This window comes from Dermochelys coriacea, chromosome 9 (genome assembly GCF_009764565.3).
Source record: "Dermochelys coriacea isolate rDerCor1 chromosome 9, rDerCor1.pri.v4, whole genome shotgun sequence".
In the NCBI taxonomy this organism is placed as follows: Eukaryota; Metazoa; Chordata; order Testudines; family Dermochelyidae; genus Dermochelys; species Dermochelys coriacea.
Window position 1 is genome coordinate 2,125,481 of NC_050076.1, and position 23,550 is coordinate 2,149,030.

The 23,550-nt window shown below is 41.7% G+C and overlaps 1 protein-coding gene across 7 annotated transcripts in view; it reads right to left on the reverse strand.

Annotated features, from left to right (window-relative positions):
- Nucleotides 1–4,597: 4,597 nt before the first annotated feature.
- The window catches only part of OPA1 (OPA1 mitochondrial dynamin like GTPase), an 85,536-nt gene continuing 66,583 nt past the window's right edge, over nucleotides 4,598–23,550 (reverse strand). For 5 of the 7 annotated variants that reach the window (XM_038415511.2, XM_038415509.2, XM_038415510.2 and 2 more), the window contains 2 exons: nucleotides 9,537–9,614; nucleotides 4,598–6,811 (listed from right to left, as the gene is read on the reverse strand). In XM_038415511.2, the coding sequence (XP_038271439.1) occupies nucleotides 9,550–9,614 (65 nt within the window). In that variant the 3' untranslated portion in view covers nucleotides 4,598–6,811; nucleotides 9,537–9,549. Of the gene's footprint in view, nucleotides 6,812–9,536; nucleotides 9,615–19,165; nucleotides 19,390–23,550 lie in introns of those variants that run through there. The other 2 variants (XM_043491734.1, XM_043491735.1) reach the window with 2 other exon arrangements.

The following is a 23,550-nucleotide window of genomic DNA, read 5'->3' on the forward strand; positions in this document are numbered from 1 at the left end:
CATCAGGTTCAGGAGATTGCCGAGGTCCTGGGACAGCAGGTCCAGACAGGGAGACAGCCGCAGTGGGGCGGCTACCAAAAGGTCCAGCAGCGTGCTGAACTACTGCTGGTGAGGCCACTCAGGGGCTATCAGGATAACCTTTGCCTTGTCCTGTTTGATCTTCAGGAGGACTCTGTGGATCAACGACAGAGGTGGGAAGGCGTATATCAGGGCCCCCGACCATGGGAGCAGGAAAGCCTCTGACAGGGAGCCCCTGTCCATCCCCCGGAACGAACAGAACACGTGGCATTTCCTGTTCACGGGACATGAACAAGTCCACCTGGGGAGACCCCCACTTCCGGAAGATAATACTGACTACCTCTGGATGGAGCGATGACTTGTGGCGAGATGAAAAGGTCCTGCTGAGGCGATCTGCAAATGTTCCTGGTGCCGGGCAGATGCGCGGCCACCAGATGAATGGCATGCCACATACAAAAGTCCCGAAGGCGGAAAGCTTCTTGGCAAAGGGCCGAAGACCTGGCTCCACCCTGCCTGTGGATGTAATACATCACGGCAGTATTGTCCATAAGGATGGACCTGCACCACCTTGCCCCACAGGTGGGACAAGACAGCCTGGCAGGCCAGGCGGACTGCCTGAGTTCCCTGACTTTGATATGGAGGGCCAGATCATCTCACAGCCAGTGGCCTTGTGTGCTGAGCCTACCAGATCTGAAGCATAACAAACCAGGGTCAGTGACGGGGCCAGGGCCACGAAGGGAACCCCCTGAAACACCGACCTAGGGTTCATCCACCAATGCAGGGACGATAGGATGTGATCCGGCACCCTGACTAGGGTCTAGGTCATGCCTGTTGAGGATGTAAACCGACTCCAGCCACACTTGCAGAAGTGGGAGATGAAGCCAGGCATAGCTGACCACGTATGGACATGCAGCCAAACACCTGCAGGCAGCTGTGAGCCGTGGTGAGTGGGTAGTTCTTCATATGGGAAATCAGGTCTGACATGGTCTGAAAAAACACACCTTCGGAAGGAAGGCTCTAGCTTGCGTGGAGTCGAGAACCACCCCAATGAACTCTATTCACTGGACTGGTTTTAAGGTGGATTTTTTCTCTTTTACCGACAGGTACAGGTCGTGGCAGATGGAATGCACCAGATATAGGCTTCTCTGCATTTGTTCCCGAGACCTGCCCTTGATGGCCAATTGTTGAAACACGGGAAGACCTGGACCCCTCGACATCTCAGTTAAGTGGCCACTGGCACCATGCATTTTGTGAAGACCCTTGAAGCTGATGAGAGGCCAAAAGGGAGTGCCATGAATTGGAAATGGCATCCGCCCACTATAAAATGGAGGAAACACCTGGGGCCTTGGAATATGGAAATAAGTGTCCTTTAAGTCAAGGGAGGTGTACCAGTCTCCCGGATTCAGGGAGGGGTTGATGGAGGCCAGAGAGATGATGCGAAACTTCAACTTCTTGAGAGACTTGTTGAGGTGTTGCAGGTCCAGAATGGGTCTGAGGCCCCCTTTTGTTTTCAGGATTAGGAAATAATGGAAGTAGAACCCCTTTCCTATCATGTCATGTCCTGAAGACCCTCCTCCACTGCCCCCAGGTGCAGGAGGTTCTCGACCTCTTGAACGAGGAGTTGCTTGTGAGAAGAGTCCCTGAAGAATGATGGGGAAGAGGGGAGGTGGGAGGGAGATACGGCTGAAAACTGCAGGGTGTAGCCTTCTGACACTATGTCCAGCACCCAGCAGTCCAAGGTGACTACGACCAGGCTGAATGGTAGGGCCAAAGAAAGAACGAGGTGGATCCTGGGACTTGACTGGGCCGGGCTGCACAGGTAAGCGGGAGGAGGAAGTGCAGCAGCAGTTGAAACTTACACCCCATCCCTTCTCCTTGCATACCCCAGATGAGGCTGCCAAGGCGTTGGTGGCGAGGGCAGCCAGAACTGCTTCCGTGCAGACTGCAGAGTATGATACCCAGTGAGTGAAGGGTGGCCTGAATATCCTTTAACTATGCAGCCTCGCATCAGTCTGCTTCAAAAAAAAGACCATTCCCATCGAATGGAAGGTCTTGGATCGAGGTCTGCATCTCCTGTGAGAGGCTGGTGGTCTAAAGCCAGGAGCTGCGCCTCATAACCACAGCCAATGCGACCACTCTAGCTGCCAAGTAAGCCGCATCCCACGCCATTTGGAGGGAGCACCTAGCTGCCATGGTACCCTCCTCCACCAGGGGCCAAACCCTGTGGGAGGGACTCCCTGAACTTATGAAGGGAGTCCCACAAGTTAAAATTGTATCTGCCTAGGAGGGCCTGATGGTTTGCCACCCGGAATTGCAGGCTGGCAGTTGAATACATTTTCCTCCCAAACAAGTCCAGTTGTTTGGCTTCTTTGTTTCTGGGAGTTGAGCTGGTGTGTCCCAGCTTGTCTTTTTCATTGGCTGCAGAGACAACTAGTGAGCCTGGGGAAGGGTCAGGATAAAAATACTCACACCCTTTGGCCAGGACAAAGTACTTCTTTTCGGCCCTTTTGAAGGTGGGAGGGATGAACGACAGGGTATGCCAGAGGGTTGTGGCAATTTTGAGGACCCCGTCATGTGCACTGGGGTAGTGCGATACGAGCGGGGTAGATGCTGAAAGGACATTGTACACGGTGTCCACCTGCTCGGCCATCTCCTCCACCTCTAGGCCCAAATTCTTGGCCACCCGTCAAAGCAGGGCCTGGTGTTCTTTAAAATCGTCTGGCGGGCTGGCCTCAAGGGTCCTGTGACCATCTCGTTCAGGGACGAAGATGATGACTGTACCACCGAGGGAGGCCCCAGGGCATCATCCACCGTGGGGGACGGAGGTTTAGGGGTGGGTGCAGTCTCCTCTGCCTCATCCTCCGAGCCAGGTGCCGTTGGTGCCGTCAAATGTTGCTCTGAGGTGGCGGCAGATGCACGGTGCAAAGGGGGCATCGTCATGACAAGCACACCCCACACACTCCAATAAGGCCATTGTGCTGGCCACTGGCCGTGCTGCCAAGGCAGCGCCGTTGATGTCGACGCAGCCTCGGGTGCCCAATTACGACGATGGGATCTGGGCGAGGGGCTGAACTGCCCTTCCATGCCAGAAGAATCCCCTTCCAGTGACCGTGATGGGGCCATCGACACCTGAGTCTGCCTGCTAACCATTACGGTAAGAAGGAACTTAGAGGGTGTAGGGCTGGCGGCGTCTGATATAGCAACGCATGAGCGCGGCACTCAAGGGGATGCCATTGCTGACCCTTCGGATACCACTAAGGCAAAAAACTCCAACGTCTGTGCGTGCGTGGGCATGCGCACACTTAGAATAGAATCTACATGAGCAAGCACTCAAAGGGTTTTGTTAGTAGAAGCCTGACATTTAATCAAAATAGTAAAAGATGTTACCTTTTATTGGTACCGGTACTCCTGTGTCTATGATTTAGGCTTTGCAAAACAGGTAAGCAACATCTTTAATATCTATTTTACTTGTCAGGGGTTTTTTTTTTTTTTTTTTTTTTTTAATTGTTTTTGTAACATTTTCCTGAATCTTCAAGGCATGGTTTAGCACTCCAGAATGCACCTGTTGATAAGCTGACTTCCATTTCATCATAATTCCCAATTCCATTGTCTTACTAAACATCTGTGTGGTAGAAGAGAATCTAACAAACATTAAAGCCTGGTATCTAGTGTGAAAGCCTGTGAGAATTTCACTTACACTGAGAAAAAGATCTATGCACTACCAAACCATGAGAAAGCCGATAAGCTTCTCAAGCAGGGACCATGTTTGGTTTATCTGTAAAGCACTATGCCTATATATAGTGCTATATTAACACTACCGGTGAAATACTGTAGTTTATATATAAGGCCCATTGGGTTTGGTTTTTATTTTATTTACAATTTCCTGGGAATTTATCAGTTTGCATAAAAAAATTAAAAACAGGTAAAAATCGGTAAAAAAACTGAAAGGAGGGGCCAGAAGGCAGGAGAGGTGAGGGGACTGTTCCACTTCCTGTGGGCCTGGCTCTGCAGCTGTCAAGCATTCTTGGCTGCCAGGACCCGACTCCCTGCCACTATGCATGGGGCCATGCTAAAAGTCAGGAGGGGGCTCTGTCTGGCAGGTAGAGCAGATTGGGGTAGTCACCTGGCTCCCTGCCCATCTCTGGGGGAGCGAGACCAGAAGGGAGCTGGTGATAGGGGAGCGTTAGGCAGGAAGCCCCTCTCAGCTCTCTGCCTCTCACTCCTCCTCTGCATAGCAGCAGCCACCAAATGGCCTTTACCCTCCTCTCTGCAGCTGGGCCGTGCCATCCAGTGGGGACTCTGAGGGGGCAGAATGTGGGTTAAAACTGATAAAACCCAAATCCTGACTTTTTCAAAACCCGAGAATTTTTCAGGAAAATCTGATAAAAAACAGAACCAAAGGGTGTTATTTATACATTAAAAGAGTAGCCATATTCAGCAACTGCATGACGCTCCATGATCCTAGATCTCAAAGCACATTACAAAGGTGGGGTACCTTTATCATTGTTTTACAGATGAGGAAACAACCACAAGGTGGTTGAGTAACTTTTCAACTGTGCATACGACATGAACATTTAGCGTTCAAAGCCTGAATTTTATTATTTTCCCTTCAATTACATCTGCATTCAATAAATACCCAGCTTTCGAGGAACACATGATGCTAAGTCTCAGATCAGCAATAAATTACAAGCAAAAAGCATACTGGTATCATGCTGGAGAAAAGGTGCATACTGACCACTGGATGTGACATTTTGCAACATTCACACTACACAGAGATTTCAAACAGTGACCTTGTCAAGTAAACGAAAAAGGGTTTTTGTACAGCGAGGGATTTCATACAAGTACAGACTCATTCATATGACAGACAATCTAGGGAATCTGCTTTCCTTCACAGTTGTAGAAACAACTTAAACTTCTGAAGTTACCCACAGTCTGTGCCAAAGATCATATAAACCAATTTACCTTTTTTCTAAAATGCACTCGTTTTCCTGTAATCAAGTGGTTTTTAGTAAAAAGAAGCCCCAATGCTCAATCTGTTAGATTATTTTGGCATGTTTAATTTTAAGCACCATTGTATGAAAAACTACACATTAGTTTTTTTACACAGTGGTGCTTAAAGTTTTATTTTTGAATATCAAATGTTAGGGGTTTCCTGTTCCAATTGCTCTCTGTGTCTGAGAATCAAAACGATAAATGTTCTTACATACGTATTCCTTCTTATTCTCAATTACCAGTAATTCAAACCATTTGCCTCCTTCAGAGGGAAGAATACAAGGCTATGTCAATTTCCTAACCTACATTTTGGGGTAATTGCACAATGAACTGTTTTGATCCTCTTCCAGGGCAGTATTCAAGTATTCAGCACCGTTTGTCAATTCTAGCTGGATTACTACACTTGTATTAAGAGTGTCTGGAGAAAAATAAAAAGGGGTTTTAAAAGTCATCAGACATCTGTGAAATTGTATTTAGATCATTTTCTTAAATCTGTCTCACTGACAATTTTAACAGCAATAGTAGCTAAGTTGAGATATGTAAAAAAAGACTACGTTCATTTATGTGGGGTTTATATTATACAAAATGTATAACTGGCAGATGAAATAACAGAAGAAACAAGTAAAATCAAGTGAGCAAAATTCTATGCGACACCTCAAAGAATTGGTGAATATTTGTTTAATCCACCAAGCTCCTGTATGTCATTTGCAGACTGTGTTGGGGGCAATCTGACAGACTGAAGGAATGACCACCGCTGAACATTTATAGCAGTCTAAACTACACAATGCAAGTGGCTATGAAGGGATCTTGTGTATTACACGACTTTAAAGCAATTTTGGCCTTAAAGTCCCCAGTAAAAAGAAAATATATAAAAAAAAATCTGGTTTTGACATTTTTTTCTGAAATGTTTATTTGAGAGGGTCAAACAAGTGAGTTACACTGTTAAATTATTTTACTGTATTACCCACACACATAATTAGCTTACTTTCCAACAGGATATGGGGAAAGTTAACAGGAAACCCAGTTAGTGTCCAGGCAACCCCCAAAATGAAATGTGATTGGCTATGATTCAGCATATCATCATCTACTAGGAAAGCAGCCGTAAAATGAGCAGCTGTTGACATCATTTCCTGAGCCAAACTTTTTAAGGAGTCAATGAATGACAGCCTGTACTTTTCAAAATACAGGAACTGGCAGAATTCCTTGGATGATAATAGCTCAAGTGCTTAAGCAAAGTCTCTCTCTCTCTCTCTCTCTCAGATCTCCCTTCTCACCACAATGTATTTAGAGGTATATCCTAGTGATTGAGGATGCTTCACATACCATATACAGATACAAACAATATTAGTTAGAAGGGCATTAATTCATGTATGTACAAATGATAAATCTTTATTTCAAACTCCCAGGATTATTTGCAGGCAAGAAACTGACACTGGATAAAACCACTTTATGAATCTGCTCCAGTACTGCCGTACTAGACCGCAGCCAAGAAATAAAAGCCTCTCCTTCTCAGGAACAGAACTTAATTGGACAAGTTTGGCATTCCCTCATCTTGTCATTTCAACACAACAAAAAATGGATTCTGCTGTCATGTTTGTCTTGCTTCAAAAATTCAAATGGGAGGTTTTGTTCAATACTTCTCAATCCAATGTGAGAAATTACTTCCCTCACCCCTTTGACATCACAGGATGCTTCAAAAAGGTACGATAGGAAGAAGAATGGGACAGAACAGCCATTTCATTCAGTCTTCTCTGTGCAATGCATTTTGGTAAAGGCCTGCATTCTTATGGTGAAAGTGCAGCTGAAATATAAAAAGGCAATCAATGTAATTAAAAGCGGGTGCAATTATATTATACAGTTCAGTCATGATGCCTTATATACTCTGAGAATTAACACAAGAATTAGGTGATGGCCATGAATGAAATCTGAAAGTGACACTCAGATCTGAGTACTGACAATAATAATTTTCACGTGCACTATCTAGCACTTTTCATACAAGGATCTCAAAATCCTTTACAAAAACAGAGGTATCGTCACATTTTGATTACAATGAGCTATAACTGATCTCACATTTCAATGTTGATACAAACTGTGCACTCAAAGTGTATCTTAGAGCTGTTTCATGAGACCTGAATAACGAACCTAGAATTGTCAGTCCTAGTATATGAGATAGACCAGGTGGGTGAGGTAACATCTTTCATTAGACCAACTTCTGTTTATTAGAGAGACAAGCTTTCGAGCCATACAGAGCTCTTTTTCAGGTCTGGGAAAGGAACATACAGTGTCACAGCAAAAGCTCTCCGACTCCACCTACTATAAAGAACTCAAAGATGACCCCATACCACAGTTTACCCAGAAACTTAAGGATATCATCAAATCCTTCCTCAAACACCTCCAAGACAAACTCATTCCCCACATACCCACCCCTTCTACATTCAAGAGCAGACCCATCGTATCTGCCATGATACTCTTACTGAAGGAATACTGTTTTTTTCTACCAAATGCATCCGATGAAGTGAGCTGTAGCTCACGAAAGCTTATGCTCAAATAAATTTGTTAGTCTCTAAGGTGCCACAAGTACTCCTTTTCTTTTTGCGAATACAGACTAACACGGCTGCTACTCTGAAACCTGAAGGAATACTGGGACTCATACAACCAACCTCAAACCATCACCACACAAAGGGCCAGCTTCCTCCAGGGTACAACCAGCTTCCTTCACAAACGCCACAATATTAACAGGCTCCCTCAGCACACCATCCTCACCACGATGGATGTCATTCCCTACACATCGATATCCCTCACAATGACGACATGACTGCCTGCCTCCAATATTTACAAGACAATGGAAAAGCCTCACATATCCTCTCCAAACACATCACCAAATTCATTCATTTCATCCTCACCCGTAACAATTTTACATTCAAAACCAATATTTTGTCCAAACCTTGGGTACTAGGATGACTCCCAATATGCCAGCATCTTCATGGGCCAACTTGAAGAATTTCTGAACAAATGCACCATGACACCAAATGATATACCTGAGATATATCTATATTTTCATCTTCTGAACAGACAGCTTAAAACTCAGTCATAGATTTCCACCACAACTTCAACAACTACCACCCACCCATTAACCTTTCTCTGGAGCACTTCTACATGAGCATCAACTTCCTGGACACCACGATCGGCTTCAACAATGGAACCTTAGAGACAACTATATACAAGAAGCCCATGGATCAGCATACCTACCTTCATAGATCCAGTAACCACCTCAAACACACCAAGAAATAAGTTATCTACAGCCAGACACTCAGATAACACAGAAGATGCTCAGAGGAGAAAGTCTGGGATATACTCTTAACACACTTAAAACTGCCTTCACCAAGCAAGGACATACCACAAGAGAAGTAGATCGTATCATGGAATGGGCCACCCAAATACCCCAAGAGAACCTGCTTCAATACAGAAATAAAACCTTCTCCAATCTCACACCCCTAGTTGTCACCTACCACCCCACACTGGAACCCATACAAGGTGTCAACAACTACAACGGATATTCTATTTTCTTGAACCTCCACTTCTGGCCTTCAAACAACCTCCCAACCTCTCCATGCTCATCATCAGAAGCAAGCTTCCCTCAGACCAGGACACACCAACTCAGTGGCATCAGACCCTGCCAGAACAACAGATACAAGACCTGTAGTCATATCTCTACTGCTACAATGATCAATACCCCGCACAACACAACTTTCAGGATTCACAGATCCTACACATGCCTAACATCACATGGTGTACCTCATCCAGTGCACTCAATGTCCCAACAACAAGGATGTGGGTGAAACCAATCACTATGCCCTCGAATGAACTCAAACAGGAATATGATAAAAGACAAAAACACCCTATCATCCATGGATGAACACTTTTCACAAAGTGATCACTCTATATCTGACCTCTCAGTCCTCATTCTCAAAGGAAACCTGCATAATACTTTGAAATGACAAGCCCAGAAGCTTAAATTAATTACTCTGCTAGACGCCAAAAATCATGGGCTGAACAGAGATACTGGATTTATGGCTTATTACAGCAATCTGTAACCCACTAACCCTCTCTTTTTGTCCTATGACTACAGAGGTGTTTACAGGCCACTCTACCTCGAATGGTCCATTACAATACGTGTTAACTCCTTATGCTAAGCAATCTGTTCCACCTTGCATTTTGCTGTGACATTCTGAGTATGTTTCCCAGACCTGAAGAAGAGCTCTGCGTGGCTCGAAAGCTTGTCGCTCTCACCAACAGAAGTTGGTTCAATAAAAGATATATTACCTCACCCACCTTGTCTCTTTAACCTAAAAGCACTTACATTATATTTCACATTCTTTTGCTGTTATAAAGACTAGAATCATAGCACTGATAATTGAAATCAAAAAGGAAAGAAGCAAGGGAAAGCTGTAAAATGAAATGGATTTTCAGGAAACAATTCCTTCAGCATTGTGTGTGATGGGTTGTTCTGTGTAAGAACATTGTACCTGCTTGAACAATCTACTTCTCCTGATGGAGGGCTTCAATGAAGGCTTCAAGTTTTTCCTGGATTTCCCGAACTTTTTCTAGAAAGATTAAAAAGATTGCCATTCAAATTTCTTGCTATTTTATTGAGGATAGATACAAAAAAACCTCAACTATAAAGCACAACAAAATCCAATTCTGTAAGCAATCTGTAAGCAATCAAATGTTTGATGCATTGAATGCCTCTGTGAACAGTTTCTGCATCAGACAAATTAATACACTATCTCTTCAGGCTGTTTTTTTCTTTAAAGAACTTTTCCAAGTATATACCTTTTTACCATAAATGCTAATTTAATAATTCCAAAATGCAGCAAAGCAATCTGATACTGAAATAGCTATGTTTTGAAAAGCTCAGATTTCCACTGGTTCACACACATCAAGTCAACTGTGCTCCTGTTGTTATACAGTGGGAGTTGTTATCCATTAAGTAAAGTGCGCTAATCCCTCTCTCTTTTAGCCCAATATCATTATTTTCCACATTAGTAGCACTAACACCATTAATCATTCAAGAAACAGTTAAAAGCTAGTGACCTAACAGGTAGAATTTCAAGCAATCAGACCTCAACGTGCAACACACCTGGTACAAAAGACACAGTGCTTGGAGTGAAGAATCCTATCTGAGTTGAATATTCAATTACATATCTACTCTTGGTCCCTTGCATCTCAGCACTGACCAAAAGGATGCAGTCAGAATTATAATCTGCAAAACCTCTAAATCTGGAATCATTTTCCCCATCAGCAAAACACCTAACAGGACAAAACTACATGCAGTTACTGAAAATAAAATGTCAGTAGGAAATTAAAAAAAACCCAAACCCTTAATTTTTTTTTAAACCATCACTGTGTCCCTCTCTCCCCCTCAAGATCTTGTGCAACACCCTTCACTGTAGTGTTACATACTACATGTAAACTGCAGTGACTTACAGAACAGACTTTAAAACTTAATGGGATTGAAAAGCCTGCATGCTTTTCTCCCCCTGCTTGAAGATGCTTCTTGCAAACCAGTGGTTCTCAAACTTTTGCACTGGTGACCCCTTTCACACAGCAAGCCTCTGAGTGCAACCCTCCCATATACATTAATAAACCCTTTTTTTATATTTAACATTATAATAAATACTGGAGGTAAAGCGGGGTTTGGGGTAGAGGCTGACAGCTCCAACTCCCTGAGGGGTCACAACCCCCAGTTTGAGAACCCCCTGTTGTAAACCTATGTAGAGCCAGTTACTCCTTTTTAAGTGGGTGAAGGAAAGGGAAGAAGTGGATCACTGCACTTAGAATAATCCAGAAATCAAGCGTTCGGCCTAATAAAAGGTACAATGTGTGTGCAAATGTTCAAATCTAGTTTTAGCAAACTAAGAATATCTGGGATAAAGCCCCAAATTCCCTTTGTGAGCTTACAAGGGACGGTTCTGGTTATCTTCTTCCATTAGTAGTTTTCTTCATTTTCACAGCTACTTATTACATTTTAAAAAACCGAAGTACACCATAGCCATAACTGAACAGGATACGTGTGCAGCTGGGAGCAAGCAACAAGTGTGATCACCCAAGGGAGTGTTTGTCGGAGGTAGCTAGGAAAAATAATAGTTTCATCTAGCAATGAAATGACCTAATCCTCATACTTTACACTAAAGCGTGTTTCAGAAATAAAAACAAATTAATCATTGTAGGAATAAAAGGACATTTCAGCGGACCAGATTTTTAAGAGTGATATAAAATATACTGGTTTCAGAGTAGCAGCCGTGTTAGTCTGTATTCGCAAAAAAGAAAAGGAGTACTTGTGGCACCTTAGAGACTAACAAATTTATTTGAGCATAAGCTTTCGTGAGCTATGGCTCATTCCAACAAAGTGAGCTGTAGCTCACGGAAGCTTATACTCAAATAAATTTGTTAGTCTCTAAGGTGCCCCATGTACTCCTTTTCTTTTTTATAAAATATACTCTAATAATAAAGAAAAATTCTGCAACTGAAACAAAGCTGTTAACGTTATTTGGCTAGCATTTGAAATAGATACACTAAAACAAGGCAGTCAGCTTTATTTCATGGTTTCTGGTACTCTGTTAACAGCCTGGCCTGGTAAGCTCTTGCATCGGTCTCTCCATGACCACAACCTCAAGTTGGCTGGACCAACCTCTTGAAGACCAGACGTAGTTTAGTTTCCTGACCAACTCTGTCATGGGGCATTCTAATGAGCAAAGAAAGGATCTGTACACCAGAGTGAACTTAATGATAGTGTGCGCTGACCTGTGTTCCTGGCTACCCTACACTGGGCTAAAACTACCAAAAAGCATTTCATTAAAGACTTCAGGCGATCTTAGTCTATACTCGTCTTATACACAGTGATGAACATGGGTGTCTGAATGTTTTCCAAAGCTAAAAATTAAATAATGAGATGTATGGTTTTCAAGTGCAGCTTTTTCTCCAATCCCCCCCGCCCCCTGCCTGGGACATGACATGCATGTTTGTTTTGTTAATCTGAGTGCATTCATATGCATCCCTCAGGAGTAGTGCTATTCAGGCGACCAAAGTCTTGGAGCTTGAGACAGTCTTTTAGCTATCCTGGGTCCAGATAATTTCTAGTCTTGCAGATACAGACAGAGGGTAAATTCCTGGTCCCATAGACTCCAGTAGGATCAGGATTGTATCCCTAAGACTTAAAATATGACTGGAGATGAGCCCTCAGTAAAACCATGTTGATAAAGACAACATGCTACTGCTGGATTCAAAGCTGGTTAAAGATTTTTTTGTTTCTACAGGCAGGGGGGCGCGGTGCACAACCCATATACCTTTCAATGGCTAATTCTGTATTATATTTGAGAAACGCATCACAATTATTTTTGTAATTATGATGTATACTTCTTGCTTTGGGGAGTAATGTAATTCTGAACTAATTTTTAGTTTGGGTTGCTTTATTCAGTCCAACATTCTTTCCTCAAGTATGATTTTTATATTGATCAAACTATTAGTCTCATTGAAAGCAGACAGATTTAACAACATTAAATACAAATATTTTTCCTGTTCAACCCTTGGTTAGTTAAATAGTCCAGTGCTGGAAATTCACAACATCAACAAAATCCATAATTTATGAGTTCACCCTTAAAAAAAAAAAGTGAGTGTGTGTGTGTGGGGGGGTCGGTTTGTGCCAACAAGACCTACTTTAATTTTTCAATCAAGGCATGTTAAAGTACCAGGATAGCCAATGTTTATTCCACCAGAATGCAGTTCAGCAGTTGTGTTTGTTTAGAGAACAGACATACTAAAGTTGCCTCCATAGTTATCATAAGCACTTTATCAGTTTTTACACCTGGATAGAATTGAAGTGACTCCTTAACTGTAATAATTATGAGGTCTTTAAGTAACTTAACACTTTGAAAAAAAATTTTCTTAAATAAAACAGTTAAAAAGTCTGTCAAGAAGTTATAATATATTCATACTAAGCTTTGTATTCACGGTAGGAATACAGCTTATTGCACTGAAACAGATACTAATCAACAGGTAAGATATATTTTTTTCTAAAACCCACAATGCAGCACACAGTAATCGTGCCCTGCTATTTAGTTTGCTTTTCATTTAGCATAACAGCAGAAAGCGTATTGATACAACTATGGTTAATACAATGGTAATTTGAAATTCTTGGAGATACTTATTTTGATGAGCAACAGAGTGCAGTGACTGAATACTTCACGGTAGTATGTCAGTACTTCCTATCATTTACATTCAAACAACGGGATGGTAACTATAAATGACCCAAACAGAAACAATACATGTTAACTGCCTCAACGTTTGGGGTTGTTTGCTTCTGGATCCAACACACTTTGCTATGAGATAGATTAACACTTACCCCTTTCCCCAAAACACAAACACACACACTTACTTTCCAGGGGTTCTGCTCCAAATCTGGGTCCAAGCTTCTTGGCTTGAACCCATCTCCAATTAAACAGCCCAATTGCAATACATTTTATATTGCAAATGAATACTTTCTCAAAATCCAATACGTTTTTGGATTTCAAACCAGGACACTTCTTCACATGAGTCCACATTAAGGAGATGGCTATGACATATTGAGGGTATTTATGTTGCAATATTGTATTATTCTAAAAATAACCCGCAGACTACGAGATAAACTTTTAACCTGCTAACAAGTATGCATTTCTCTAACATACTGAACTTTCTCCAGAGTTACTATCCAATGTCCAATATCACATCAGGCTTCCAAGTGCTACAGTTCTGTTATAATTTACTTCTGAAGTTTATATTTAGACTGTTGCTCAGAACTCTGATAGTTTTAATACAGATGTGGAGTTATCAATGCATGATTCTTACACCACCTGTTAAACAAAACTTAAGTGAAACCAGCGTAGGAACCCATATAACAAACCCCTTGTTTCTAGCTTTGGAACAATGAAACACACAGGCCTACAGGCAATGAATGCCCATTCTACTTTCCATTTACCCAATGTTTACCTAAAAGATGAGCTATTCTATACATCAATTCATTACGTCTCCTGATCTGGTCATGAATATTCCCATAATCTTTTCCCAATATCCCATAAACCTCCACTGACACAGAATGAAGAAATTCTTTATTCAGGTGGCTTGAGACACCCATTCATGCTTGTTCCCTCTTTATCTCCACATGAAATGATACTACTGCCCACTCATTTTCTTTTCATTAATCCTCTAATACTGACTCTAAAAGGCTCAAAACCAGACTAATTGATCCATAATTAGGATTTGAATACACAGTGAATAAAGAAAGACACAGCCAAGGATAAGGTTTACTTTTGCTGTTAACATCAATTTAGGAAGGAGAACAACCCCCCTCCCCCCAAAAAATATTCAGTCTCATAAAGACAGATTGTCTACTTACTGGTCCCAAATTTATAGCTACATTATTAACGTGCCTCACCAGTAAAAGCACTGCACAGAGTGCAACAGCAGTGCTGTTAAAATTGAAGTCAGTTACCTTCCAAGCAAAGCTGATGAGGTGGGGTGAATAACTTAAAGCAATAAAACTGAAAGAAACTTTTCATATAATTCTGTAAGAGTAAGAAAAATAATCAGCTTTATAATCAAATGACTTTTCTTAAAAGAGGAATTTAGCTTTCCAGTGTAAGACATTCCTGTCATGACTGAAAACAAATAGTGTAAAAGTTTCCTCAGAAGCTCAAAATTTTCCACAGAGGTATCCCTGTAGACAAAGATGTCCTGTTCACTAATTCTTCTCTTTGATGATATAAATCTATATTTTTGTTTAGTTTTTCAAAATACATATATTTGACTAAATATAGGATCACTTTTGTCTTAATCTAACATTAAAAGCAACACAGCAATCCATCACTGGTAATGAGATTGCCTTTTCAGAATAATAGGTGCTTAAATGCTGTGGTGATGTGTGCCACAAACTCCTAGATGGAGAAATGCAATCTGAAGACAGATCTACGAATTATATCCAAAAAAACATACGCATGCACAGAATATTCTCAGGGCGTGCACGCACGCACACAGACACACAGAGTGACAAAGTTCCTCCTCTGCCTTGGTGGGTCCTGCGCTTTTTGGCAGATTTGCTCGCCCCAGAGGTTCACGGCAGCCCTCAGTTTGGCCGCTTTTGCTAGAAGCTCAAACCTGCCGTTCACTCAGCTAACCTCATCGCTGGCCAGCACGGGGGGAATGGAGAACAATTCCCGCAGTCTCTGTGTCCCACCTAGTGGGTCGGGGATAGGCCAGATCCCTTTCCAAATTAGACCTTCCCTTCTGGTGCTGCTCACAGACCAGGTCAACTCCTCCTGTGTCCAATCAGGAGTTGGGGAGATGGGGGGAACCCAGGCCTGCCCTCTATACCGGGTTCCAGCCCAGGGCCCTGTGGATAGCAGCTGTCTACAATGTTCCCTGTATCAGCTGCATGACAGCTACAACACCCTGGGCTACTCCCCAAGGCCTTCCCCCAGCACCTTTTTTATCCTCACTGCAGGATCTTCCTCCTGAAGCCTGATCATGCTTGTACTCCTCAGTCCTCCAGCAGCACGCCTTCTCACTCCCTGCTCCTGGCATGCCCCCTCACTAACTGATGGGAGGTCCTTTTTAAACCAGGTGTCCTGATTAGGCTGCCTGCCATAATTGATTCTAGTAAGTGCTTAATTGGCTCCAGGTGTCTTAATTAGCTTGCCTGTCTTAATTGATTCTAGCAGGTTTCTGATTGCTCTAGGGCAGCCCCTGCTCTGGTCACTCAGGGAACAGAAAACTATTTATCCAGTGGCCCGTATATTTGCCTTCGACCAGACTACTGTACCCCACTGGTCTGGGTCTGTCACAATACACAGACACACACACACACACACACACACACACACGTATGTACGTATATCAAGTAGTGCAGCAGCAAGAGGAGTTGCAGGTAACCTTTCCCCTTCAACTAACTCAAAGGATCAGTTTAAAACCTTTACTACTAGACTATCCGTATGGCAGCAGTAGGATGAGTTTCTGAAGAAGGTTGTCATCCTGGCCTCGGAATAATATTTAGGACTCAAGAAACCTCCTGGAGCTTGTCTACTGGGGGAAGTTATACTGTTCTCTGATAAAGTGTGAATTTAAACTGCTATAGTTAAAGCACTTTAAAACTCCTCATGTGGACATTAAATACAACAGTGTCATAAGAACGTAACACAAGAACAGCCATACTGGGTCAGACCAAAGGTCCATCCAGCCCAGTATCCCATCTTCCAAGAGTGGCTAATGCCAAGTGCCCCAGAGGGAATGAACAGAACAGGTAATCCTCAAGTGATCCAGCCAGTCACCCATTCTCAGCGCACGCACACACACAGAGTCATTTTTTCTCATTTTCCAAAACTTAGTTGCTTTGGAAGGGGTTTAAGCAAAACTGAAAAAAGCCACTCTTATTCCAGAATAAGACAGCGTCCACACAACGAGTTAAAGTGACATAGTTATACTGCTGTAACTATACTAGGAAAGTTCTCCTGTGTAGACATGTCCTTACTCTTTATTGTACGCCTCTGCTCCCTGACTCTGAGATGAATATGAAGGGAAAAAACCCTCAAACTATTTTTCTTTTAGTCTACAGATGGACAGTTACATTGTAGGGAAGGGGCTAGAGTTGTCTGTACTTAGTGAACTAAATCATAATACTTAGGACTTTACAAACATCAAGAAGGAATCCACACAAACATCCCTGTCTTGTAGGAAGCAGTTAGTATTCCCATTTTGCAGATAGGAAAACTCAAGCAGAGAGGTAAAGTAATCTGCTCAGAAATCACACATTTAGATCCCTGTTTAGGTAAGCATTTAAGTATATTTAAGTGCTTTCCTACATAAAGACTTTTCTCATTCAGGGCCTTAGAGGAATGAGCACAAGGTTGGCAGAAAACCTTCTGAGTTCTAATGTCTTCTCTGCAACTAAGATATGCTGCCTCCCAGTCTCACAAGTTAGACAATGGGAGATGGTCATTAGTCCATTTCCTTGCCTATACAGGATTGCTCCCAGCAGGATGGTCTCTGGTTCTTTGTTCGGGCTACTTTTAAACAACCCAAGAAACTGGGGCACTGAACACGCTGTAGGAATCTACTCTGCAGACCAACACATCTCTCTGTCAAAAGTTTCTCCTGCCTTTCAGCCTGAAACTTTTGCTCAATATCAAATCATTACCTACAAAAGAAGTTTATTCTTTAAAAAGAAGAGGAAATATTTGCACAGCCATGACATATGCATGCCTTAACTGAGTGATCACAAAAGGCAGGCCTCTGACCTTTGCGCTTCCTTGCCCTCCTCCCTCCTGTTTTTGGTGTATGTTGCATCCTCACGTGTCCGTCAGTCTATCATTCAAGGTTTGAGTCTACAGTCTGATTGGCATAGAGCCCCACCGAAGTCAATGGCGCCCATTTATAGACATTGAATTGCAGGATCGGGGTCTGAGATTATAAACTCCTTGACGATAGAGACCTATCTTCTATTATAAACTTCGACCAAGCACCTTAGTAGACTGGGTGCACTATAAAACAACACTTATAACCCCTATAAGTTCTGGCTTCTTGTACTTTGTTAAATAATTCCTCTCCTTTTTGAGTGTTTACACCCTTCTGATATTCGTAGGTTTTGATCCGTCCTTCCTTTTATCTGGCGCTTATATTTTAGTTCTTTTAAATCTTTCCCCTAAGTCAATTTTCTCCATTCTGTTCCCTGAATTCCTTCTACACAAGAAGTTAGTTTGCTACAACTCCTTTATGAAAATCTCTGATTCGCTGTTATGAACACATCTTTCCTTCAGTAAGCAGAAAATACAGTCTATAGTCAGACTGATTAGAACGCCAAGCATCATACTAACTAGCACGTTATTCCAAAAATCACGATTATATACAAAATCACACTGAACAAATATAAAGGGGGCTAAGTGAAACAATCTCTTCTTGGTTCAGCCCTTTGTGCCAAGTTCTTCCATATTCTATAGGACCATAGAAAACTCCAGTTCTTGCTAAAACAATGTGGGGAAAGTGTTCTAAAGATTGTCCAAAAAAGTCAACTCCCAAAACAACCCCTACACCCACAAGTTACAAAACTTGCATCAACATGCCTTCTCCCACCTCACAAATCTCAAAAGGCTAAGAAGAGTAAATACTATAATTTACTGATCACTGCAGGGTCATGTCCTGCTGAATGTTAAAAAATCCTTTGACATTGGCTCATCACATTTTTTTGCCAGTTTCCTCTTGCTCACATACCATATTTTGCTCTAGATGTGTCCGACGGGAAAGCTAAAACTAAGAAAAAAAGGAAAAACCACCCAAGCAGCCCTTAAAGAGACAGAACATCATTTATCACCTGCAAAGACAGATTTATAAGAAGAGGGCCCCCTCTGTTCCTTTAAGACTGGAAAACAGATGGGAAGTGAATGGACAGTCAGAGGGTCAAGAAAACACATGGGAGGTGCTGCTTGTCTGCTGTATGTATGTTCCCAGCATAAGAAAGAGGTCAAGATTGTAACTGCATGGCTGGGTGCTGGAAAGGCCCTTTCTTCAAGCTGTTACAAAGACAAACGCTGTTCCTCATCCTGCTGTCAAACTGTTATAAATATTGGTTTGTCAAAAGCCCTTCAGTGGCTGAAGTTTTTTAAAAAAGGCAGAACAGGAGGATGAATCAAGTGAATGATTCTTAAACAATTAGCTCATTAGTGTAATAAAAGCACTGCAGTACTGGAGAAGTTTAAATGGAATTTATAATAGTTCATATAGTAAATCCATGAATCATTAAAAATATACAGACTTAAAATGCAAGCTTGCAGAAAAGCTAGCATACCACTTCGTTACTGGTAGCCAACATAGAATGAACAAAGCTGCTAACCAAGGTAACATCATAGTAAAACTAACATTTACGGTTATCAAATATGTTTCTTAAATCTACTGTACCATGCAAGAGATGCGAATATATGGCAAGATTAAATGAATACTTTCTGTAAATTTTGAACTTCAAAGTATATTCATTGGGATTGGATAATCATGACACAAAAGCGTTAATCACATCTATGTATAAGACTTGCTTTACAGAGCTAGGAAGATAAAAACAGCACTGTGATGTTTTACTAGCTGGAGCCCAGAGCTACTGGCAAAACTTAAGCATGTTTGCACTAAATCACTTTTCCAGCCCTTGAAAACAGGCAGTTCATTTTGGGTGCTGCTAGAATGCTGGTATTCTTGGTGGTATGGGGAGTGGTGCAAGGAGATACTCTGCATGGCTGATAGCACAAGTGAGATGCTATTATAATGATGGATATTGATCTTACTTTCAAAGGTTAGCATCTTCTCAGAACTCTAAAACAAAAACAAAATATTTAGCACATCCATTTTATATATCTCCAAATACAGCCAGATCTCCAGGAGTTGGTTTAACACATCCTAGTTTTATGGACATGAGCTCTTCTATGACCTCCTGATAGTGAACTGACCAAGTACTTTGTTTAACTAGACCACAACAGGAAACATCAGGGGAGCCTGCTTCCCCACCATAGACAGAGAACCTGTCGGTCTTTCTCTCTTTTCCTTCCTGTTTCAGGGGAGGATTCAGCCAAAGGAAATTTAGAAACCCCAGCTTATATGGTTAACATGCTATAAGCCAGAACCATGACACCAGGTCAAACACTGCAAGAAACTGATGCTAGGAACAGAGTCTGGATAGAAGATGTATAATCATCATCGCTTAAATCAATCTAGCTACCAGCACTAATGATACTTCATCCTCAAATCATATTTGAGCAAAAAGTTATCAACCGCCACTTAAGAGCCCCACCTTTACTTCATGCTAGGGGATGGAGCAAAACCAGCAGTCAGAAAGCCAGCTTGTCTGAAGACATTAAAGATACTTTCACAAGTACTTAGCATTGCCATTTTATTTTAACATTGCTAAAATGCTCTTAGGAACCCCCCCCCCCATAAAACATGAATTGTGCATTGTACTGATGAAAGTGTAGGCTACTAATTAATCAATGTCTTGACCCACACTGGCCTGAGGTCTGCACATGAGCCCGACTCAGCTAATGAAACTGTTTCCAGCAACACATTTTCCCCTCCCCAATCAAATAGAACAGAAGCTGACTGTATTTCTCAGAGTAGTCCCCAGGGCTCTACAGACTGGCAAACATGAAGTTATCGCCCCATATCTGACAATGCAGGAGCATAGTATCAAAGCTGAGATAGCTAGGCAGAGGTGAAAATGACAACTACTGAGACTTTTGACCTGACACTAGTTACGTTTGAGAACTTGTCAGGTCCCACATCCCTGTAAAAGGGAAGGTAATTAATGCCACAGCACTACCATAAACAGCGCTCAGAGCCTACCACATGTTTCAAAATTTTCATTAAGTATCGGATTTCCAATTAAAACTGCCAAAACGAGAGACAGAATGGAGCACACAATAAATGTTAGTCACATTGCTTAATGCATGCCTGGAAGGTGCCCAGATGTACAGTGATGAGGAACTAACACAGAATAGAAATGTCTTGAATCAGCTCTACAATCAGGCAAAGATTTAATTGTGGAAGGAAACCTGTCGTTTTCATTCACTGTATCAGAGCAACATGCCCGTTAACTGGGGAGGGAGTAGGTGAAAAACAAACTGAAAGCAGACCATGAACACTATGTGATGACTCATCCAAATACATAAACGGTTTAAATTCCTCCAGCTGACGCACAGACAACTTCTGTGACTAACCATATTATGAAAGGCCATTACTTGTGTAAATCCCAGTGCAGAAATGTGAATATTGATCTTTATAAAAACTAAGTGCTAGAACTTGATACATTTTGGTCCTCAAACCAAAGGAGGATTGTACTCAATAGTTACTTGGACCACAAACCAGTAAAGTCTATCTACCACAACATTTATATTAAATTTCATCATTAAAAGAGAAAATGTCTGTCTGAAATTATAACAAGAGACATGTTTAGAGATAGGACTGATACCATGATTCATCTCTGCTTGTCAGGAATACAGATTAATTCCTTAAGTCTTCCTGCTCCGAAAGAGAAGATGTTACTTTATTCTTCATTTTCATATTAATTACTATACTTCTCTCTTTTATTTTATATTGCCTTCCATCTTGGAAGCTAGGTGGAAAATCACCGTCACAATACTAACTAAGCTGGTAAAGAAACACTGATGACACTAATTTCTTAGGTCTTTTAGGGTCTGATTAATATATTTCACAGCTTGGTATTGGTTGATTCATCTTCTTTTGATTCATCCACCCGCAATAATTTTGCATTTCTACAAACACTACTACTTCTACGTGAAAATCCAATTAACGATGTATATGGTATCTGTACATATAACTGATCGGGTTTTTTTAAAACTAGCACCCAACATTCTGTTTCCATCCTTGTAACGTGCAGTACATTTCAGGAAGAGATTAAATTTAGTAAACATAACACCAGAACAACATGCATCAAAGGGTAGATCATTGGACTCAGACAAGATTAATAGGCAGCAAGCATCCCTTCGGTCCTACACCGATTTATCATTATCTTTCTATGTTGACTTTAAATGATGGTTTTGGTCTGCGAAGAATGTGCTAAACTTTGTGAGGATCCGTTTTTGAACCTGGATATTAGTGCCTGGCTCTTCATCAATAACATTAAGAAACCACAGCACTCCAATCTTTGCCATCTGGGATTTTGAAGTTAAGAAAACCATCGCTCCATCAGAGAAGGCTTACAATTGATGTATGCTCTCCCTTGAGGATTACTTCCCTCTTTGAGAAGACGCGGCTCTTTAAAGCCCTTTCTGCCATGACACAAAGCAGGAGCTACCTTATCTGCACTTTGACACAAACAATCCTACACATTCCTCTAGCAACTGCTTTAATTTGTCAGTTTCACACAGCTGTCCAAAACAAAGAACTGTTAAATTCAAGATGCCTCCACTACCACAAAGTACATTTGCTTTAGCTGGTCTCATGCACTGGGCTACACTGAATTAAAAATAAGGCAAAGGTGACTAGATAAAAATAATAGCTATTTGCTCTATAACTGACTAGAACAGAGTAGGAACACTAAACAAAAATAGCTGAATATATTTTAATCCTAATGATAACAATCATATTCAGTGTGCATGTACAAACTATACATATGCTGTCTCTCTCTCTCACACACACACCCTCCCCACAATTCAGCATGCATCAGGGGAGGGTTGTGAGGAAGCATGTCATGTTGCCTCTAACATTTCCACCTTATCAGATACAGATGGTGTAGGTGAGCATTCAGTTTCTGGCTGAGACTGGGGCATAGATGAGAGTGCACTAAATAAGGAACAAATCCAGAGAAGATTGAGGGAGAACGAGTGGACGATAAGAGCCACCGTAACTGAGGGCATATACTGACTTGAATTTGCAGGTCTTTTTAGAGTAGCAGCCGTGTTAGTCTGTATCCACAAAAAGAAAAGGAGGACTTGTGGCACCTTAGAGACTAACAAATTTATCTGAGCATAAGCTTTCGTGAGCTATAGCTCACTTCATCGGATGCTCAAATAAATTTGTTAGTCTCTAAGGTGCTACAAGTACTCCTTTTCTTTTTGCAGGTCTTTTTAGTTCCTCAGCTGCTTTAGATGATCAAATAGCAGGGATAGCCAGGACTGCTGTTGGATCTGCACCTGTTCAGAAGGTTACAAACCCTTCAGATGCAGATCTCACTACTATTATCCTTGCCTTTGTCACTTCAAGATTAGACTACAGCAATGTGCTCCTTATGAGGATATCTGAGGGCCATTAGGAAACCTGTACATAATGTAGCTTCCCCTTGTTAAATGGTGTAGCTCACTGGTTGCAAAGTTATCATCCTGTCTTCATTCAAATCTCTTTTAAAAGCTCACTTCTTCCATGATAATAATTAGTTCTAAAGATCCCTGTATGTGCTTCCTTTCTCTGGATTTCCAAGTCCACATCTTCTCCATGTCCATCTTTTAGAGTCCCTTCTGGGGACTTTGGGACCCCACAGTAAGTGCTTACAGAATTAGACCCTTTACCTCAGTCTTGCAGAATCCAAACATATTGTTGGCAATAAATAAATATTTTAAGCACCAATATAAAATAAAAGTAATTGTGGCCAACTCTATTTAATCGGCATTGGTTATCTATCGGTTTCCAGGTGGAATTTAAGGTGTTGGTTTTGCCCTAATGATCTGGACCCTTCCACCCTGAGAGACTACTCCTCACCCATGGTTGTGACCAGTAGAGCTGCTAGAGTTTTATCAGTCCTTATGTTTAAAAGTTCCGATTTAGAAGGAAAATAATCTGGAGCAAATGGAGTCAGGAAAGCCAAAGGGGGACAGGATTTTAAGGAACATATGTGGTCAACAGGTCATGGGATCTGACCAGGAAGAGGTCACTAGAAACCTTATAGTCATCTCAGTGAAGTGAAATACAAATATGGGATAGTCAGCTCCACACTATAAATTTAGTTTCATGCAGCATTTTCTTTCT